This window comes from Triturus cristatus, chromosome 4_2 (genome assembly GCF_964204655.1).
Source record: "Triturus cristatus chromosome 4_2, aTriCri1.1, whole genome shotgun sequence".
In the NCBI taxonomy this organism is placed as follows: domain Eukaryota; kingdom Metazoa; phylum Chordata; class Amphibia; order Caudata; family Salamandridae; genus Triturus; species Triturus cristatus.
Window position 1 is genome coordinate 213511413 of NC_140586.1, and position 14942 is coordinate 213526354.

The 14942-nt window shown below is 45.2% G+C and overlaps 1 protein-coding gene across 1 annotated transcript in view; it reads right to left on the reverse strand.

Annotated features, from left to right (window-relative positions):
• Positions 1-14096, reverse strand: part of ADSL (adenylosuccinate lyase) — a 137616-nt gene extending 123520 nt beyond the window's left edge. The window contains exon 1 of the mRNA XM_085601239.1: positions 13781-14096. Within this exon, the coding sequence (XP_085457365.1) occupies positions 13781-13930 (150 nt within the window). The 5' untranslated portion in view covers positions 13931-14096. The remainder of the gene's footprint in view (positions 1-13780) is intronic.
• Positions 14097-14942: the final 846 nt, after the last annotated feature.

Genomic DNA, 14942 nt, shown 5'->3' on the forward strand with positions numbered 1-14942 from the left:
GGCGTGTGATTTGATCAGGGGGGTTTAATTGGAACAGGAGAATTCTTGGGTGCGAATGTCAAAATCTACAAGATTCTTGGCTAGGTGAAAATGAGGGAGTGTTAGGGCAATATAATCCAAAGGGGCTTCAGGGGATGTGTATTGTTTAGCCCTGATAATATCATACCTGATTAGTGACCAAGAGCCCCTTACGTGACGAATCCATTGAGTGCATTTAATCCGAAGGGAATTCTCGTCCTCAGTGTATTGGTCGCCTGGGCTAAAAGCCGTCTCTTAAAATCAGAGGATAAAACAGAGCCTTTTTGCAGAGCCTTAAAAAAACCACATCTCCCATGAGCTCTCTGGCCCAGCTGGAACACACCGTGGAGCTCATTGGCCGCCGATCATTTGAACCGGAACCTTTAAGTACTACTTCCACAATCATTGTGGGGCAGATTATTCGTTTTGCACTTGCTGATTCCTTCTGTTGCATCTCAGATAGAAAACGGAGCGCTAGTGGTGGTAAGGGTGCTTCGCCCCACAATAGTTTCATCAAGAGAAGCTGTGCCCGCCTTTGTTTGGTCTATTTCAGCAGGGGGAGCTGCTATGTTGATGGCAGCTGTATTTTCCCGGCAAGAGTGATGGCTCGTGAATGCAGTTTGGTTTGGGAGTCGTTCAAATCGGATGTGGGGAGAATCAAAGCGTGCTCGGAAGGTCAAGCACATAAAGGCTGCATTTTTCCTGTGATAGGATATACAAATATGTATTGGATGATGGAATGCAATTTCTGTCCAATATAAATACAGGACCTCAGTGTTCTTTTCACTGGATTTGGCTAAATTGGGTACTCGTGACTTGCTGATAAATTCAGCATTGTTTCAGTTGTTCTATGCAAGAGGGAGAAACTGGGATTGCTAAGGCTTTCCGAATGCCACGATAATGTAGAAATAATAAATTGCTGATATCCATACCTACAAACATGCCAAGTGAAAGAAAGAGGCAAGGTGTAATATTCTAAATCTCTAATTGTGTCTTTAGGAGTCCTTGGTGGTGGTTCACCCCCTGTGAGGCAATGCTATTTTGTTTGTTTGGTAGGTATCCAATTAACTGGTTAGGGAGAAGTGGAGTAGTAACGAGACTGCTAGAAGTAAAATTCTCTTACTATTGCAGACTTATCCTGAGAAAACATAGAACTGCTGAAGCCACATGGTATCCCTCTGGTGTCCGAAGCTAAAACCAAGACATTTTCTTTTTCAGGTAAACTAATGGTATCAGGGAATAGATTAAGAATTGCTGCAGTAGTATCAGAATAAAAGCGTTTTGTGTTTGTTTTACAGGTCTCCCTCCTTGCTGTTCCCTTTCTTCCCTCACTTGATCACCTTAAGATTCTCGGCCGTAATAGCAAGCAGAATTAAGGCTATCAAGAGGTGGTCTTAATGAGCAACAAGCAGACCCAGAGGGATTTCATTGCGCAAACGTTACATAGGGAAAGCAAGACGCTCTGGAAAATCTGAAAAAAGGGGAACCTAGAATATCTGGCTGTAGTCCCAGACAAAGACAATGCGAAAAGTGTGACATCCTTTCCTGAGGCATATATTAATTCAGACGCCTCAGAGAATGAAAACAAATCGCTCTTGGGTACAAGCGTCTAAGAGAAGGCAACATTATGGCCCAGAGGAAAGAGAGGGCTCATCCCTTTAACCAACGATTCTTAATTTATGGGACCTTTGATCCCAAACATATAACTTACCCCCGATCTTCAAAATGGATTGAGTCCTGAAGACCATTGCATATCGGCAAACTAGATTGAGAAAACCTTTTCCCAAAGAGGCCTGAAACAGACTCCGGGCACAATGCCCTTCTTTGTCTGGTAAGGTTGCCATAAAACCTGACTGACTCCAAATTGTCCACCTTCTTGGCAAAGTTTGTGAAGGACCCCAAAAAAAAGAACCAATAGATCATGGAAAGCTTACCAAGACAAGCTTTTGTATCTTTACAGACCACTTGCCAAGACCCTTGATTTGGCCTTTTGGTTAAAGGGCAAACACACTGAATTGATCAATTGATTCTGACGTCCTGGCAGGATGGATGTTAACGTGCTATCTACCTCCTAGGGAGTGCAAATTGAGCCCCATCATCAGAACACTGTCGGTACATCCTCCTTACATTGTACCAAAATGATGTGACCTAGCACCAATGAGGGGGGCCCAATGTGTGGATGATCTATTATTTGGCAACCCATTCGTCAAAGAGGAGTCCAGTTTCGTGAACACCTTCATCTCCTTGAACAAGGCTCAATCAGCTTTTGAAGAAAAAAAAAGTGTTCCAGCCTTACTTCTTTACCAGAGCATACAGAGACGGGAGCCACTCTGTCAGCCATTTCGCTTACCAGGCTCCAGTCTATCGAAGAAACTCGAGATGGCGGTCATGGAATACCAACCAGAGGGGTACCCCTTCTTTCCTTCACGAGCCAGAGGCTACAGAGGCCGATTTCAGCATGGCGGCTGTCAAGGTAAACCATCCCCCTTCTTTCACTCGAGTACTAAGGGGGGTGCAAATCAGGTTTTTTCCTCCACGCTTGGCAACAAATAAAAGGACATGTGGATTTTCCATGTGGTCCAAATGTTATGCTTCCCTGGTCCAGACTTCCCCACCCAGGGAAATTATCTTTCCATCTGCACACAAATTTCTCATGTACATAGGGATTACAAACTTACTCCATAAACAAGCCATAGCACCCTGCCAACCTCACCCTCCAGGTTTCTTCAACAAGGTCTTGTGGAAAAAAAAAGGCACAGGTTCTCACCTAGTCATCAATCTACAGGGTTTAACCCCCCGGATCCTGTACAGGCACTTCGTACCGGTAGGTGTACTCTTGCTGTGGGACCTCCTGAGAGAAGGAGACATCATGGTCAGGTTAGACCTGAAGGACGCCTATCTAATGGTTCCCATCTTTTCACCTTATCCAGTCAAACAGATGGTTTCCAAAAGAAATAAACCTACATCTCCGTGGTTCGGGGAAATGTGGAGAGCTGCTAAGAAAATTTGTCGCAAACAAGAACGCAGGTGGAGGGAAAACTACAATTGTAAAGAAAAAGAAAAATATAAATCTCTACTGGCAGATTATAAAAAGCTTATAACAAAGGAAAACAAATCACAGTACTTTATCAATTCCATTGAAAAAGCTTGCTGGATCTCTAAAGCTCTTTTCCAAACTTTCCTCTTTGGCGTTTATGAATATGGATAATATTAATCAGGAATTATACGACTCGATAGCTCAATTCTTATTTAATAAAGTAGAGCTCATTTTTAGGTCTTGCTTGGCGAGAGCAGCGCATGCGCTGCACTCGCCATGCGAGTGCCTTTTGCAATCGATTCTCTGAAAGCCGTACATGCATGCGTAGGGATGGACAAAGATGGCTGCTCTCGCCATTTATCCAAACCTTACAGCATGCACGTGTATGTACGGACAGTGGACAGTTCGACGCCATATTGTGCCAATAGACTTTTCTTATCTGCTTGTTTATTTAAGAAGCAGATAAGAAAAGTCTTCACGACCGCTGTTAAGCAGACGAGCCGCGGGCACAGGCATTCCAAGGGTGCCTGTTCCCAGTACTTCACCTCCTCTCCCACTTGTTGATCTTTCGCCTTGTTTTTAATACCTGTGCATATTAAAGGGAAACGGGCGCAGCGCGGCCTGTGTTTGGCCTTGGACAGCAACGCACGAGTTCGTAATGTCAAGAAAACAGATTTCAGGATGTTCTGCAGTGTGCGCTTGCGTCTGCAGGGTGTGTTTGTGTGCATTGCGTTGCTCACTAGATATCCCCGCTCGTGAAGAGAGTGCAGTGGTGTATGCCATTTCCTTAATGCTGAGGCTTTTTCATTAAAGCGGCCCACGTGTGTAAAAAGCTGATCCTGCAAAATCCTCGGCTAAAGAGCGGTTTTAATTATTCCCGAACCAGTTTCTCAAGCATGTCAGTGTGGCCTTCCCCCTGCGGCCTTTCTTCTGTCCTCATCTGAAGTCCTGGGTATGGCCTGGGAGGATAAACGTGTTTCCAGCTGGCCCATTGTTCGTCTCGTTTCCCCCGATTTATTTGCGGGGACGCGCTGTCCTAATGGGAGAAAAAAAAGCACATTTTTCGGTAGACAATACATGGGGTGAAATTAGAATGAAGCGACGAGCGCAGATAACGTCGGGTGCCTTCCAATTACCATGCCCGTGTCTTCTGAAGATAGTTGGAACCCAGTCTGATTGCAATAACTTTGCTGCAAAGGTCAAAGCAGATATTGTTCCGTTCACGGTCCTTCTTGCAGAGCAGATAACCCTGGTGTCCAGGAACCCAGTGCGAGAAACAGCGAGGTCTTCTCTTCTTGCAGCCCTCTTAAATACCATTGCAGTGTGGACCTCTGCAGCAACAGGACAGTGGCCACTGCCCCCCTGCTTCCTAAAAACAAGCATTAAAAATGCAATAGGTCTCGCCTTTCATTAAATTAAAGCCATTTGCTTTGCTATACAACACCATTAGCAAAGCAAATGGCTTTAACTTAATCAAAGGCGAGACCTATTGCATTTTCAATGCTTGTTAATAAGTACCCTTTGAATATAACAATGCCTCCTATTAGGACGGACATTCATCTTAGGGACTGCAAGAAGGTCTTGTTCGCTGAGTTTAATCCTCTCTCAGTAGATCAAGTTAGACAGCTAATTCTTTCCAAGTCCGGCTCACCTCATGATCCCTGCCCTCCTAGAATAGTACATCCTTTTCCTGACCAGATTGCTGCCCAACTGACTTCCATCTTTAATGCTGCTTTTAGGACTGGTCTCTTTCCTAAAGATTGGAAAGCTGCTCAATTCTCCCACTACTAAAGAAAGCTAATATTAATGCGCTCAAGCCCAAAAGCTACATACCTATCTCCAAGCTGCCATTTCCAGCGAAAATACTGTAGAACGAAATGAACCGTCAATTATCAGCCTTTCTGGATAGCAATCAGCTATTGGACAATTCCTAATATGGGTTCCGCAAGGGGCATTCTACTACTAACTCTGCTCTTATTGCAGCTACAGAGATGGTTAGGGCCACAGTGGATGATGGGGTCCATGCTGCCCTCATTCTTTTTACCTTACCACGCCCTCTGACACGGGCAATCATGACCTTCTGCTGAAGCGGCTTGAGGAATTGGGTATAGAAGGGGTAGCGTTAGCCCTTTTTAGGTCGAGCTTAGAGCAGCGCATGCGCTGCTTGCTCAACTTTTAGTAAAGGGGTAAAAAAAAGTGCTACCAGATGCTGCATGGCCGGCCTAGAGCTGGAGTGCATGTGCCCGGGTGCGCGCTTTGCGTGCCTCTCTCCACGCTTCAATTCCCTCCCCCACCACAGATCTCGTCACTCTGCTGGCCTCCTTAAGTGCATCGTGATCGCGAGCACTTTCCCTTTCGAACACAACTCCCGGGCTTCTCTTTAGTTACTTCCCCCACTGTTCTTCCTTTAATTCCGGCTTCTGCATCAGCTCTTGTTTTCTCTTTCCTACCATTCCCCGTACTTCTCTTCACCTACTGCTTCTCCCTCTCACCTTGCGTCTCTTTCACTGCTGGTTTCTCTCGTCCTATACTGTTGCTCTTCCCCGCTATTACCTCACTAAGGTAATAGGTGCCTCACTGTCTTGCTCGCCCCTCCCCCACCACAGAACGTGACTCGCGGCCACCACTTTCGCGCGCACCACTCAGGTGTTTTTTTTTTTTATTTCCCACTCCCGGGCTTGTTTAAACTTCTGTGCAGACTAATGCGAAGTTGCCTCCGTTTCGCATCCTCTTACCGACAATCAAAGTTTTAAAGCGTGGCTGATTGCTTTTTAAGTGTTTGCTTGAAGGAATAATCTTCCCACCGCCTATGCAGTAAGCTCAGAGGGGTCTCCTAAATCCTCCCTCGGAAATGTGTGTGGGCTGAACTTCTGAAGGTGTAAATATTGATGGAATTTAATTTATGAAGGTGAAGGGAATGGAAACGCTGGACCCATAGACTCTCTCTTGGCTGTGCTGGCGGAATCAATTAGAGGCAGATGGAAGGGGTTGTATGTGTTTAGTGTTAAATGAAAAAATTTAAAACAAGCCTTTGACAGCCAGCCTGTCTCTTCATTTAAAAGCAATGCAGCCTCCCTTGTTAATGTTTTTTTGCTGATACCGTTTGCGCATTGGCAAAAACAAAAATGCTTGCTTTCTGGTGTTGAAATGCATCGGCAAAGAAAAATAAAAAAACGCACTGATATGTATGCATTCACATGCGTCACCAAGCATGCATGCAGTTATGGCACGAGGCATCCACCATTTTGTATTTTATTTAAACTGCTACTCAAAGATAACCTGTGTTTATCTGGTTTTGCTCTTCCTTTCAGTTACTTCTTTTACACCATTTATTCAACTTGCTGTATGGATCAGAAATAAGCTATCTAGTCTAGAACCAAATGCCAAGCACAGTTGTATTTTTTTTGCTTGCAGATACCACCGATTTTCTTTTCTACAAAAATAGACTCGGTCTATGCTGCAGTAAACTAGCCACCGAGGATAAGGTTACACCCCGAAACCCAACTGACAGCCAACTTTAGGATCTTGGTTACAAAAAATACACCTATGCCACATTTTATCATGTGAGAAAATGTGCACCTTTTGATCTTGCATGTGCCAAAAACATTCAGCAAGGCATGTACCGGACGGCTGAGGCATGGGTGTTATTAAACCACTTCGAGGAGAGTTAGGCCACAAACAGGACATGTTTCCGGGCCCCCACTACTGCAGTGAAGTGAAGTAGCCTTTATAACCTAGTTTGACTGGCCGACCTAGTCTGATGCAAGCTACCCCCTTTTTTCCCTTTCCTTCTCTAGACCCTTAAACCCCAGAACACCTCTGCTGCTGTTCATGAATGTCTTTTTCAACTTCCTGCTGAAAGCCCCCACTGAAAGACAGATCTGCCTGATAACGGTGATATTTATTTTATCTAGCCGTGTCAGACTCCCCATTTCCTTGCCCCTCCTCTCCCCTTCCAGGCCTCTCAATCAGTGTCCCTGATCAGCACCTTCCTGGCATTGCGCCTTTCCAGTGTTTATTCAAGGCTTCTGTCGAGGGAGCTGCTGGTGATAAGGCAAAGGTACAAGATAACTCCACCACGCAAGTCACCCCCTGATGCCAGACCCAAACACTAGCAAGAATCTGATCCCCATTAGTGTGGACATTTAATTCACTGTCCTTGCACACAGTGGCATTGCCACAGCCGCACTGTTGATTTTCTGCTCCATGCTGCTGAGGGGGGCAATGTTGTGTTTCAGGGGGGCAATGTTGTGTTTCAGGCTTGTATAGTTATGGGCATGGCTGGAGTTTGCAACAGCACCCAAGTTCTTAATCATGCTACCAGTTGGACTATATGGCTGGAAATTTGCTAGGCTATAAAAAAAAATTTGACCCACATTTACTATACTTTGTATGGGCGCTCACACGTCCTACATACCCAGGCATTGAAAATGATAAGTATATGAAGCTGTCTTTTGCATCACGCCAGTGCCTGTTCAAATCTTTGGAAAATGTGGGGCACAATGTTTCCCAGAGGGTATTGGGATCAGCTAATACAACTGGCATTGATCAACTAATATTTTTATTTTTGGATGGCTTATTTGTATGGTTTTGTCGCTTTGCGACAGCAATGCATCAGGGCCTGCTTTCTGATCTTCTCAAATTATTTGAAGGTATCTAAACCATGTGCAGTGGTTTCAACATGCCATTTAAGTGAACAAGTGTCAGTTTCAAGTATGGTATGGGTCTTTATATAGCGCTTGCTACTGCTGAGGAGGCGCTGAAGTGCTTTGCAGACCGGTACCAAGCTACGCTGTTGGGTCCAAGTGTCAGCAATTAGTTTGTGCAGCGTGATTACAGTTTGTCAAGCGGTTTATCCTGAGGCCGCTGTGCAGTTTTGCAGATTTATCACACTCTATTATGCAATTCCTTATGTAAGCTGATTATATATTGTCGTCATGTGCTTGAGTAATGGATGCTGCAGTTGACCTCAGCGTGGCTTCTGCAGTTGTCATGCAGTTTGCTACCTAGGGGTCCTATTATCAAGTTTCTTGTGCCTGTCACTAAGTCTGCACAATGGATTCAGTATAATCACTCAGCACCACCACAGCATCACTCACCTTCACCACAGCATCACTCAGTACCACCAAAGCATCACTATGCGCTACCACAGCATCACTATGCGCTACCACAGCATCACTATGCGCTACCACAGCATCACTCTGCAGCGCCAGCACAGCATCACTCAGGGTCACCACAGCATCACTCAGGGTCACCACAGCATCACTCAGGGTCACCACAGCATCACTCAGGGTCCCGCTGCCAAACTAAATTCGCCACACTATCATTGGTCCATCCTAAAGTGACCTTGAAACCTCTTTATGGGTTCAATGGAATATCTCAATTTCGATTAGCTGAGCTGCAGATTGTTGGATATATGATTAACAGACACTGTCCTTCCCGGTTACTATTTTGCAGCACAAATCCAACTCTTATTTTACTTCTGCTGCCGCCGCCACCCACCCCCTACACTCCTTCAAGTCCAGTTGACGAAAAATTGGCATAAACATCATTATCACTACAGCCACGGTTTGCAATCATTCTACGTTGTGCAGTAAAATCGCAGCCCCCCCACGGAAAAACAGTCTGACACTTCAGCTAGCAAAAACAGGCGGCAATTGCACGGTCTTAAATTCCGAAACTGCACATTGTGCCATCGTTCAGCTCACCTAATATATCATTAGTTAAGGTCCAGCACAAATGTAATTTCAACTAATGACTTTTAGTCCTTAATTTAACCGTGGGCCCCGAGTGCCGGGGATTAGATTAAAGTCTGACCAAATCAACAATACAGACGGGTATTTTAGCTACATCCCTGCTCCCTGTTAGAATGTGTTTTATTTTATTGTAAATAGCAAACATTTACAAGGCACATTCGGCTCTTGCACTACTTAAACAGTATCTGTTGAATTTTATGGTCTGGCTTGACAGAGCACCTCTGGGGCACGGGTGTTTGCAATTCGTTAAAATATACGCAGTTGGATTTGGCTCCTCCGGTGGAGCTTCAGGTCTCACTCACCTCATACTATTTGATCTTTGGTGTATCAAGCTGTCTCCTATTGAACTTTTGTACAATTGAAGTGGGACGATTTGACGTGCAGTGACCAATCATGTTATGTACTTGATCTCATGAAGCAAACATAAAGAGATGATGGACGAAGCGCTGAAACTTTTCAGATCCCCCCCCCCCCCCACGTCACAGATGTTGGTTGAATCCATCATTGTTCCTTTGCTCACTTTGCCACCTCACCCCAAATTTGTGTTTGCCTTGCTTTCATAAATGCATTGCACAAAGAAACAAGCATTGGCATAGCCAATAGGTCTCGCCTTTGGGACCTTATAAGTATTTAGTTATGTAGCACAATATCCTTGGTGCAACAACATCAACAGTTGCATGGCTAAACACTTATAAGTTCCCAAAGGCGAGACCTATTGGCTATGCCAATGCTTGTTGATCTTGTTCCGGGCATGGTTATGGAGTCTGACGCAAGTCACCACAGCTGGGGAGCAAGAAGGGGTGTCTTATGGACAGGGAGCAGATGGTCCAAAGTGAAACGGAACCGCTATATCAACTTTCTAGAGCTTTTGACAGGATTGTTTGCGATACACTCATTCTCCCATCAGCAAGTCAGTTGCTGCATTCTTTTAAAAATGGAGAATGTCTCAGCAGTTCATCATGTCAACCGTTTTAGCGGGACGAGATCATGCCTTCAAAGTAGAGATTGCCAGGAATTTTGACACTATTGTTTGACTCAAAATATCTCAGTGATAGCCATGCACCTTCCAAGCAAACACAATTCAGTAGCGGAATGTTCTCTGAAATTCCAGCAAATGGAATCTGAATTTATCTTTATTCTCCAAGATAATGCTAGAATGTGGCCCGTGTCATGTGGACCTCTTTGCTTCTTTTCTAGCGTCCCAATTATCCAGTTAGAAGCGGATCCTCTAGCAGCGACAACAGATGCATTTCTCTAGCGTTGGAAAGGCCTGAACGTTGCCTTTACAACCTTCTCTGTGCTTCTGAGGGTAGACCTTAAGGTCAGATCAAAACAAGCAGAACTACTCATGATCTCTCCCTTATGGAGAACTTATAGTTGGTTCCCTGTTCTCCTAGAATATTCTTGAAAACCACCAATACTTCTTCGTCAGATTCTGGATCTGCTCCTGGACCCTCTGGGCCAACCTCATTCACTAGTAATTGTTCACTAATTGCGTGTGGTAATGTTGCGATGATGCTGTAAAGTGATAGGTCTTTCGGAACAAGCTCTTAACCTCTTTGACAAAGCTTGGCCAGACGCATTTCACAGATGATACAAATAGGCCTGAAACAGGTGGCCTGGCTGGTGCCTGGAATGAGATCTAAATCACGTGGCAACAGATATAATATGCATTTCAAACTTTCTAGCCTCTGAAGGTCCATCTTACAATAGCCAACAGGCCTGTTAGCAAGCACCCTATAATCTCTAGAAGGTGTGTGTGTATATATATATATATATATATATATATATATATATACACACACACACACATACACACACACACACACACACACGCATACAGACATACTTATGCGCACACACAAAACTTGATTTTTTTTTTTTTTAAATAAACACTGCGACTGCAGGCTTGCTTCCTGACCGCTGGAGGTACTTGGCAGGACGTTTCGCTAGGGCTGTCAAATTGCCACAATTCCTCCCCAATGTAAGAGAGGGCCAGCACTTAAGACGCGAGGTTGATAACTGTTTATTCCATCAAGCAATACAGGGCTCACTATGCGTTTCGGCTTTGACAAAGACTGTGTAGAGCCGAAATGCGTCCTGTGTTGACTGATGCAATAAACAGATATTAACCTCACGTCTTGAGTGCTGGCCCTCTTACATTGAGGAGGAATTGTGGATATTATATATATTTTTCTGCTCCACGCAACACAAATTGGCCCGTACTCTCAGGAGGGGAATTTAATAAATTTAATCTAACAAGATTGAAGACCGTCCCGTTTCAGCAAGCGCCTTCGTCAATGATGAAGACGCTTGCCAAAACACATCGGTCTTAACACTTGTTTCAGAAATTCATTTTTGCAAGTTCACCATTGCACAGTTGAGCACCCGCCCGTGAGTGCAGAGGCTTTATAAAATTTTACCCAGTGAAGGTCACGACTGGGTGGTTATAGTTAGGTCTGTGCTTCCATAGGAAAAGCATTTTTTGGTTTGCTGATAACTTTGGCACCATTTGACGAATCTTTGTGAAACTTTCGAAAAGTTCATCCATCTCAGGCCCCTCATGGAAAGTTTTGGGGTGATCCGCCAAGTAGGGGCCGATAAAAAGGGTAAGGGGTTCCCAAAATGCAATATGTACGTGCATTTTCCATAGACCTTTCTGGAAAGAGATAGCGAGAAAACTGCTGAACGGAATTACACCAAATTTAGCACATCTTGGTCCATAAAACTTGCTTTTTGTAATTCGGAATAAACCCATTCAGTAGTTTTAGAGAAATTAAGATACACAAATGTGTGTATCTGGACGGCTAGGTATGAGGGATTCTAGCGAGAGTAACGCAAGCACAACTTCAAAATATGTAGCATTCTGATTGGCCAAGGGGGCCTTTTTTTCCCCCCCTTGAGTCATCTTGGTCCTGCAGTGAGTGAGGGGCGTGAGTGAGGGCCCTGAGGGAGCACGCAATCCGACTTGCTGGGCGCAATATGAACAAAAATGTTGCGGTGGCCATTACAGGACTTTGGGACCTAGTCTTTAGTCCTGAACTTGAAGAAGAAAAAAATAATATAAGGTAGCAGAGCAAGGATACCCAGCATTCTCCCCCCCCCCCCCTCCCCGCAGCCCTTGTGGAGCGGCCTAGGGTGGAACATTTTTTAAATGTTCGTTTTTTTCCCCACATACCGCATTACTCCTGTGGGATTGCAGACATTTTTTTTTTATTAATATGACCCCGAGCATGGACCAGGGGTCAATGAATATAATTATTTGGGGAGAGGGGAGAGCATGGGGCCCCCCTCTCCAAGCCGATTTCGACCCCATCTCCTGAAGCCCATTATTTAATAAGGGGGGCACTCAGCCCCCTCCCCAAGCCTTCTACTGCCACCGCAGAACCCATCACTCCAAGCCATATCAATAATTAGGAGGGGGGAATGCACTGCCCCTCCTCTCCGAGCCTCGTCGAGGCCCCAAGGACCACATCCACCAGGGATGATATACATTTGAAGGGGAGGGGCGGATGCTGCCCCCCTCCCCCTGCCTCTACGGGCCCAAAGGACCCATCCCCTGGGGTCGAATTATAATAAAAGGAGAGGGCGGCCTGGGGACCCCTATCCCCAAGACTTCTCAAGCCTTGGGGACCTCATTCCCCGGGGCCGAATTTATTTTAAAAGAGAAGGGGGACTGCATGCCACTGCACATTATTGATGTCTGCACTGGGGACCCCTTACCCATGAGTCTGATACTGTTGAGTGTCCCGAGGAGCTCACCCCTGGGACATTGTGGTTCCCTGCATGGGAGAGTGCGGGCATACCCTGCCGGCACTCTACTGAGCAGGAAACTCAACGTTGCTTCCGCCTGACCACAGAAGTAAAAAAAAGAATGCGGCTCTTGCCAAGGTGGGGAGCATGCTGGGGCCCCGGGCCTTTGTTTGCTCCCTGTGACCCCCAACAGAGCCAGCGGTGTGGTTGTCCCAGGTGGGCACCCACCAGAAAAGTTTCTAAAGTGCTGGTTGCCACCAGGGGAACCGGCTGGGGGCTCCCACAGCGGCCCCTGAAAAAGTTGAGCCATGGGTGGGCACCGACCTTAAGAAAAAAAATGCCAGCTCCCACCGGTACCATCTAGGGGAGCCTCCTGGTGATGTGCAAATTATGAATATTTGCTGAAACCCGATTTCTAAACATATTTTTGTAAACCATAGAGTTTAATCAGTAAACCTGCATGTCAGTGGGAAAGCTTGTGACCATTTGAATGGAAAATGTGCTGTCTGTAAAATGACAGTGCACTCCCAGGTCACGCTTTAGTAATACCTTTATTAAAAGTGAGAGTTTATAAGCATGAACTGAGAAACAATCTTGTCCTTGTCCCGATTACAACGATATTAGCGACCTAAGAGGCAAGTAAGGGGTCATGTGTACCCTATGAGCGGGTTAGATTCTTACACATGGAGCAAAAGTTTAGTCTATTAAAACAAGCAAAAGAGTTTTATACAACACATATGCTGAATTCACTTATATGAATGAGCTCTCATAGGTGTCAAAAAGGCAACTATGTGAATACAATATTTGCCTAGGATCACACAATTTGAACCTCGTTTATAAGTCAAGCGCATTACATTTAGGTCGGATAAACTATTCAAGACACTAGACCTGCAGGTCTGGAAACATTTTTATGATTTTTCAAGTTCTGAATATTCATTATGGTAATAAACATATAGGTCAAAGCTTACATTCAGATATTTGCAGGAGTGGAGGGATGCATGAGGGACTGAAAGTCACACCCATGATTTGACAGTCAAGCAAACTGGTAACAGCACAACGCAATGCCTGCGGGGACTGAAACTACAAGTTACAGAATGCAACTTGCCGCTGCCAAAGAAAGGGGGTGCAACAGCGAACACTGAACCGAATTACTTATAAACACCCAGATCAGGCACACATCCTATCCCAAAAACATCCCTTAACTTTGGGTATTTACCCGTTGCGCCCGCGCAAGCTGAGCCCAGAGTACGCGCCATGCGCGGTGTTTTCGCCTCTCGCTGAAATTGAAGGCCATGTCCCGACTCGCATACCGGGACACTAGCGGAGACCGGTACCGACTCAGCTCGTCGTCTTCCTGCGCCGCCATGGTAGAAGGCAATGGGCATGGACAACCACGATAGGGGCTGTGTGCCACGCCCCCACCATCTCTGAAAAAGGGCGTGTTCCCGCAACTGCCTGCCTATCGGTCACGCAACCTGATCCAAGATGATCAAGACAGCGAGGGCACTAGTTACTTTCGGCCATCTTTGTTTGGGCTGCAGACACGTGAGACACGTGCTTCACGTGACCATTGCATTGATTAAAACTGTAACAGTGACAAATAAACCATAACAAGCATTTGCAATGCAACAGGTCTCGCATTTACGCGAGTTTGAGCTATTGACATTACAAATAATAATGCCTTTTTTTAAGCATAAATAAAAGGCATTGTTATTTTCAATGCCAATAGCTGAAACTCTCGTATCTGCGAGACCTATTGCATTGCAATGCAAATGCTTGTTATCTTTATGTTGTCGGTGTCTAGCTGTTATGAATACAGCCACTGAGCTGAAGGGTGACAGGAAATGCGAAAGGGCACTAGAGCCGTGAGCAGTCAACTGTTACAGATATTCTTAATTTGGTGCCTGGAGGAAAAGGCACACGTGCCTTCTGAAGCAGTAATTGGCAGATAAGCAAAGAACACTGTCAAACAACACACGCGTTCATTGAAACGTCAATCAAAGTGTGTTTGGGGCGATCGCATTTGTGCCGATGCTTGTTTGATAGCAGTCGCTATGCGGGATAAACACAGGCCTTAGGGCTCCTTAGATGACATCACTTCAGCACATACAGGAAACTCCATGCCATTACTGCACACCACATTCCAGCCCACACATTTCCTGTGAAGGGGCATACCTTTAAAGATCGCCCAAAAAGAGACAATGTGGAAACAGCTCTCCTTCGTAAAAAAAACGCGAATTCAATTTAGTAACTGTTGTGGTTCGAAGCTGGATAAAGAACTAGAGCAGGAAGCAAACACACATTAAGATCAAGTTTAATGTTTAAGGAATACATCCTATACAAGTTGCCTACTTACTAAAAGCCGTGTAAACATGAAA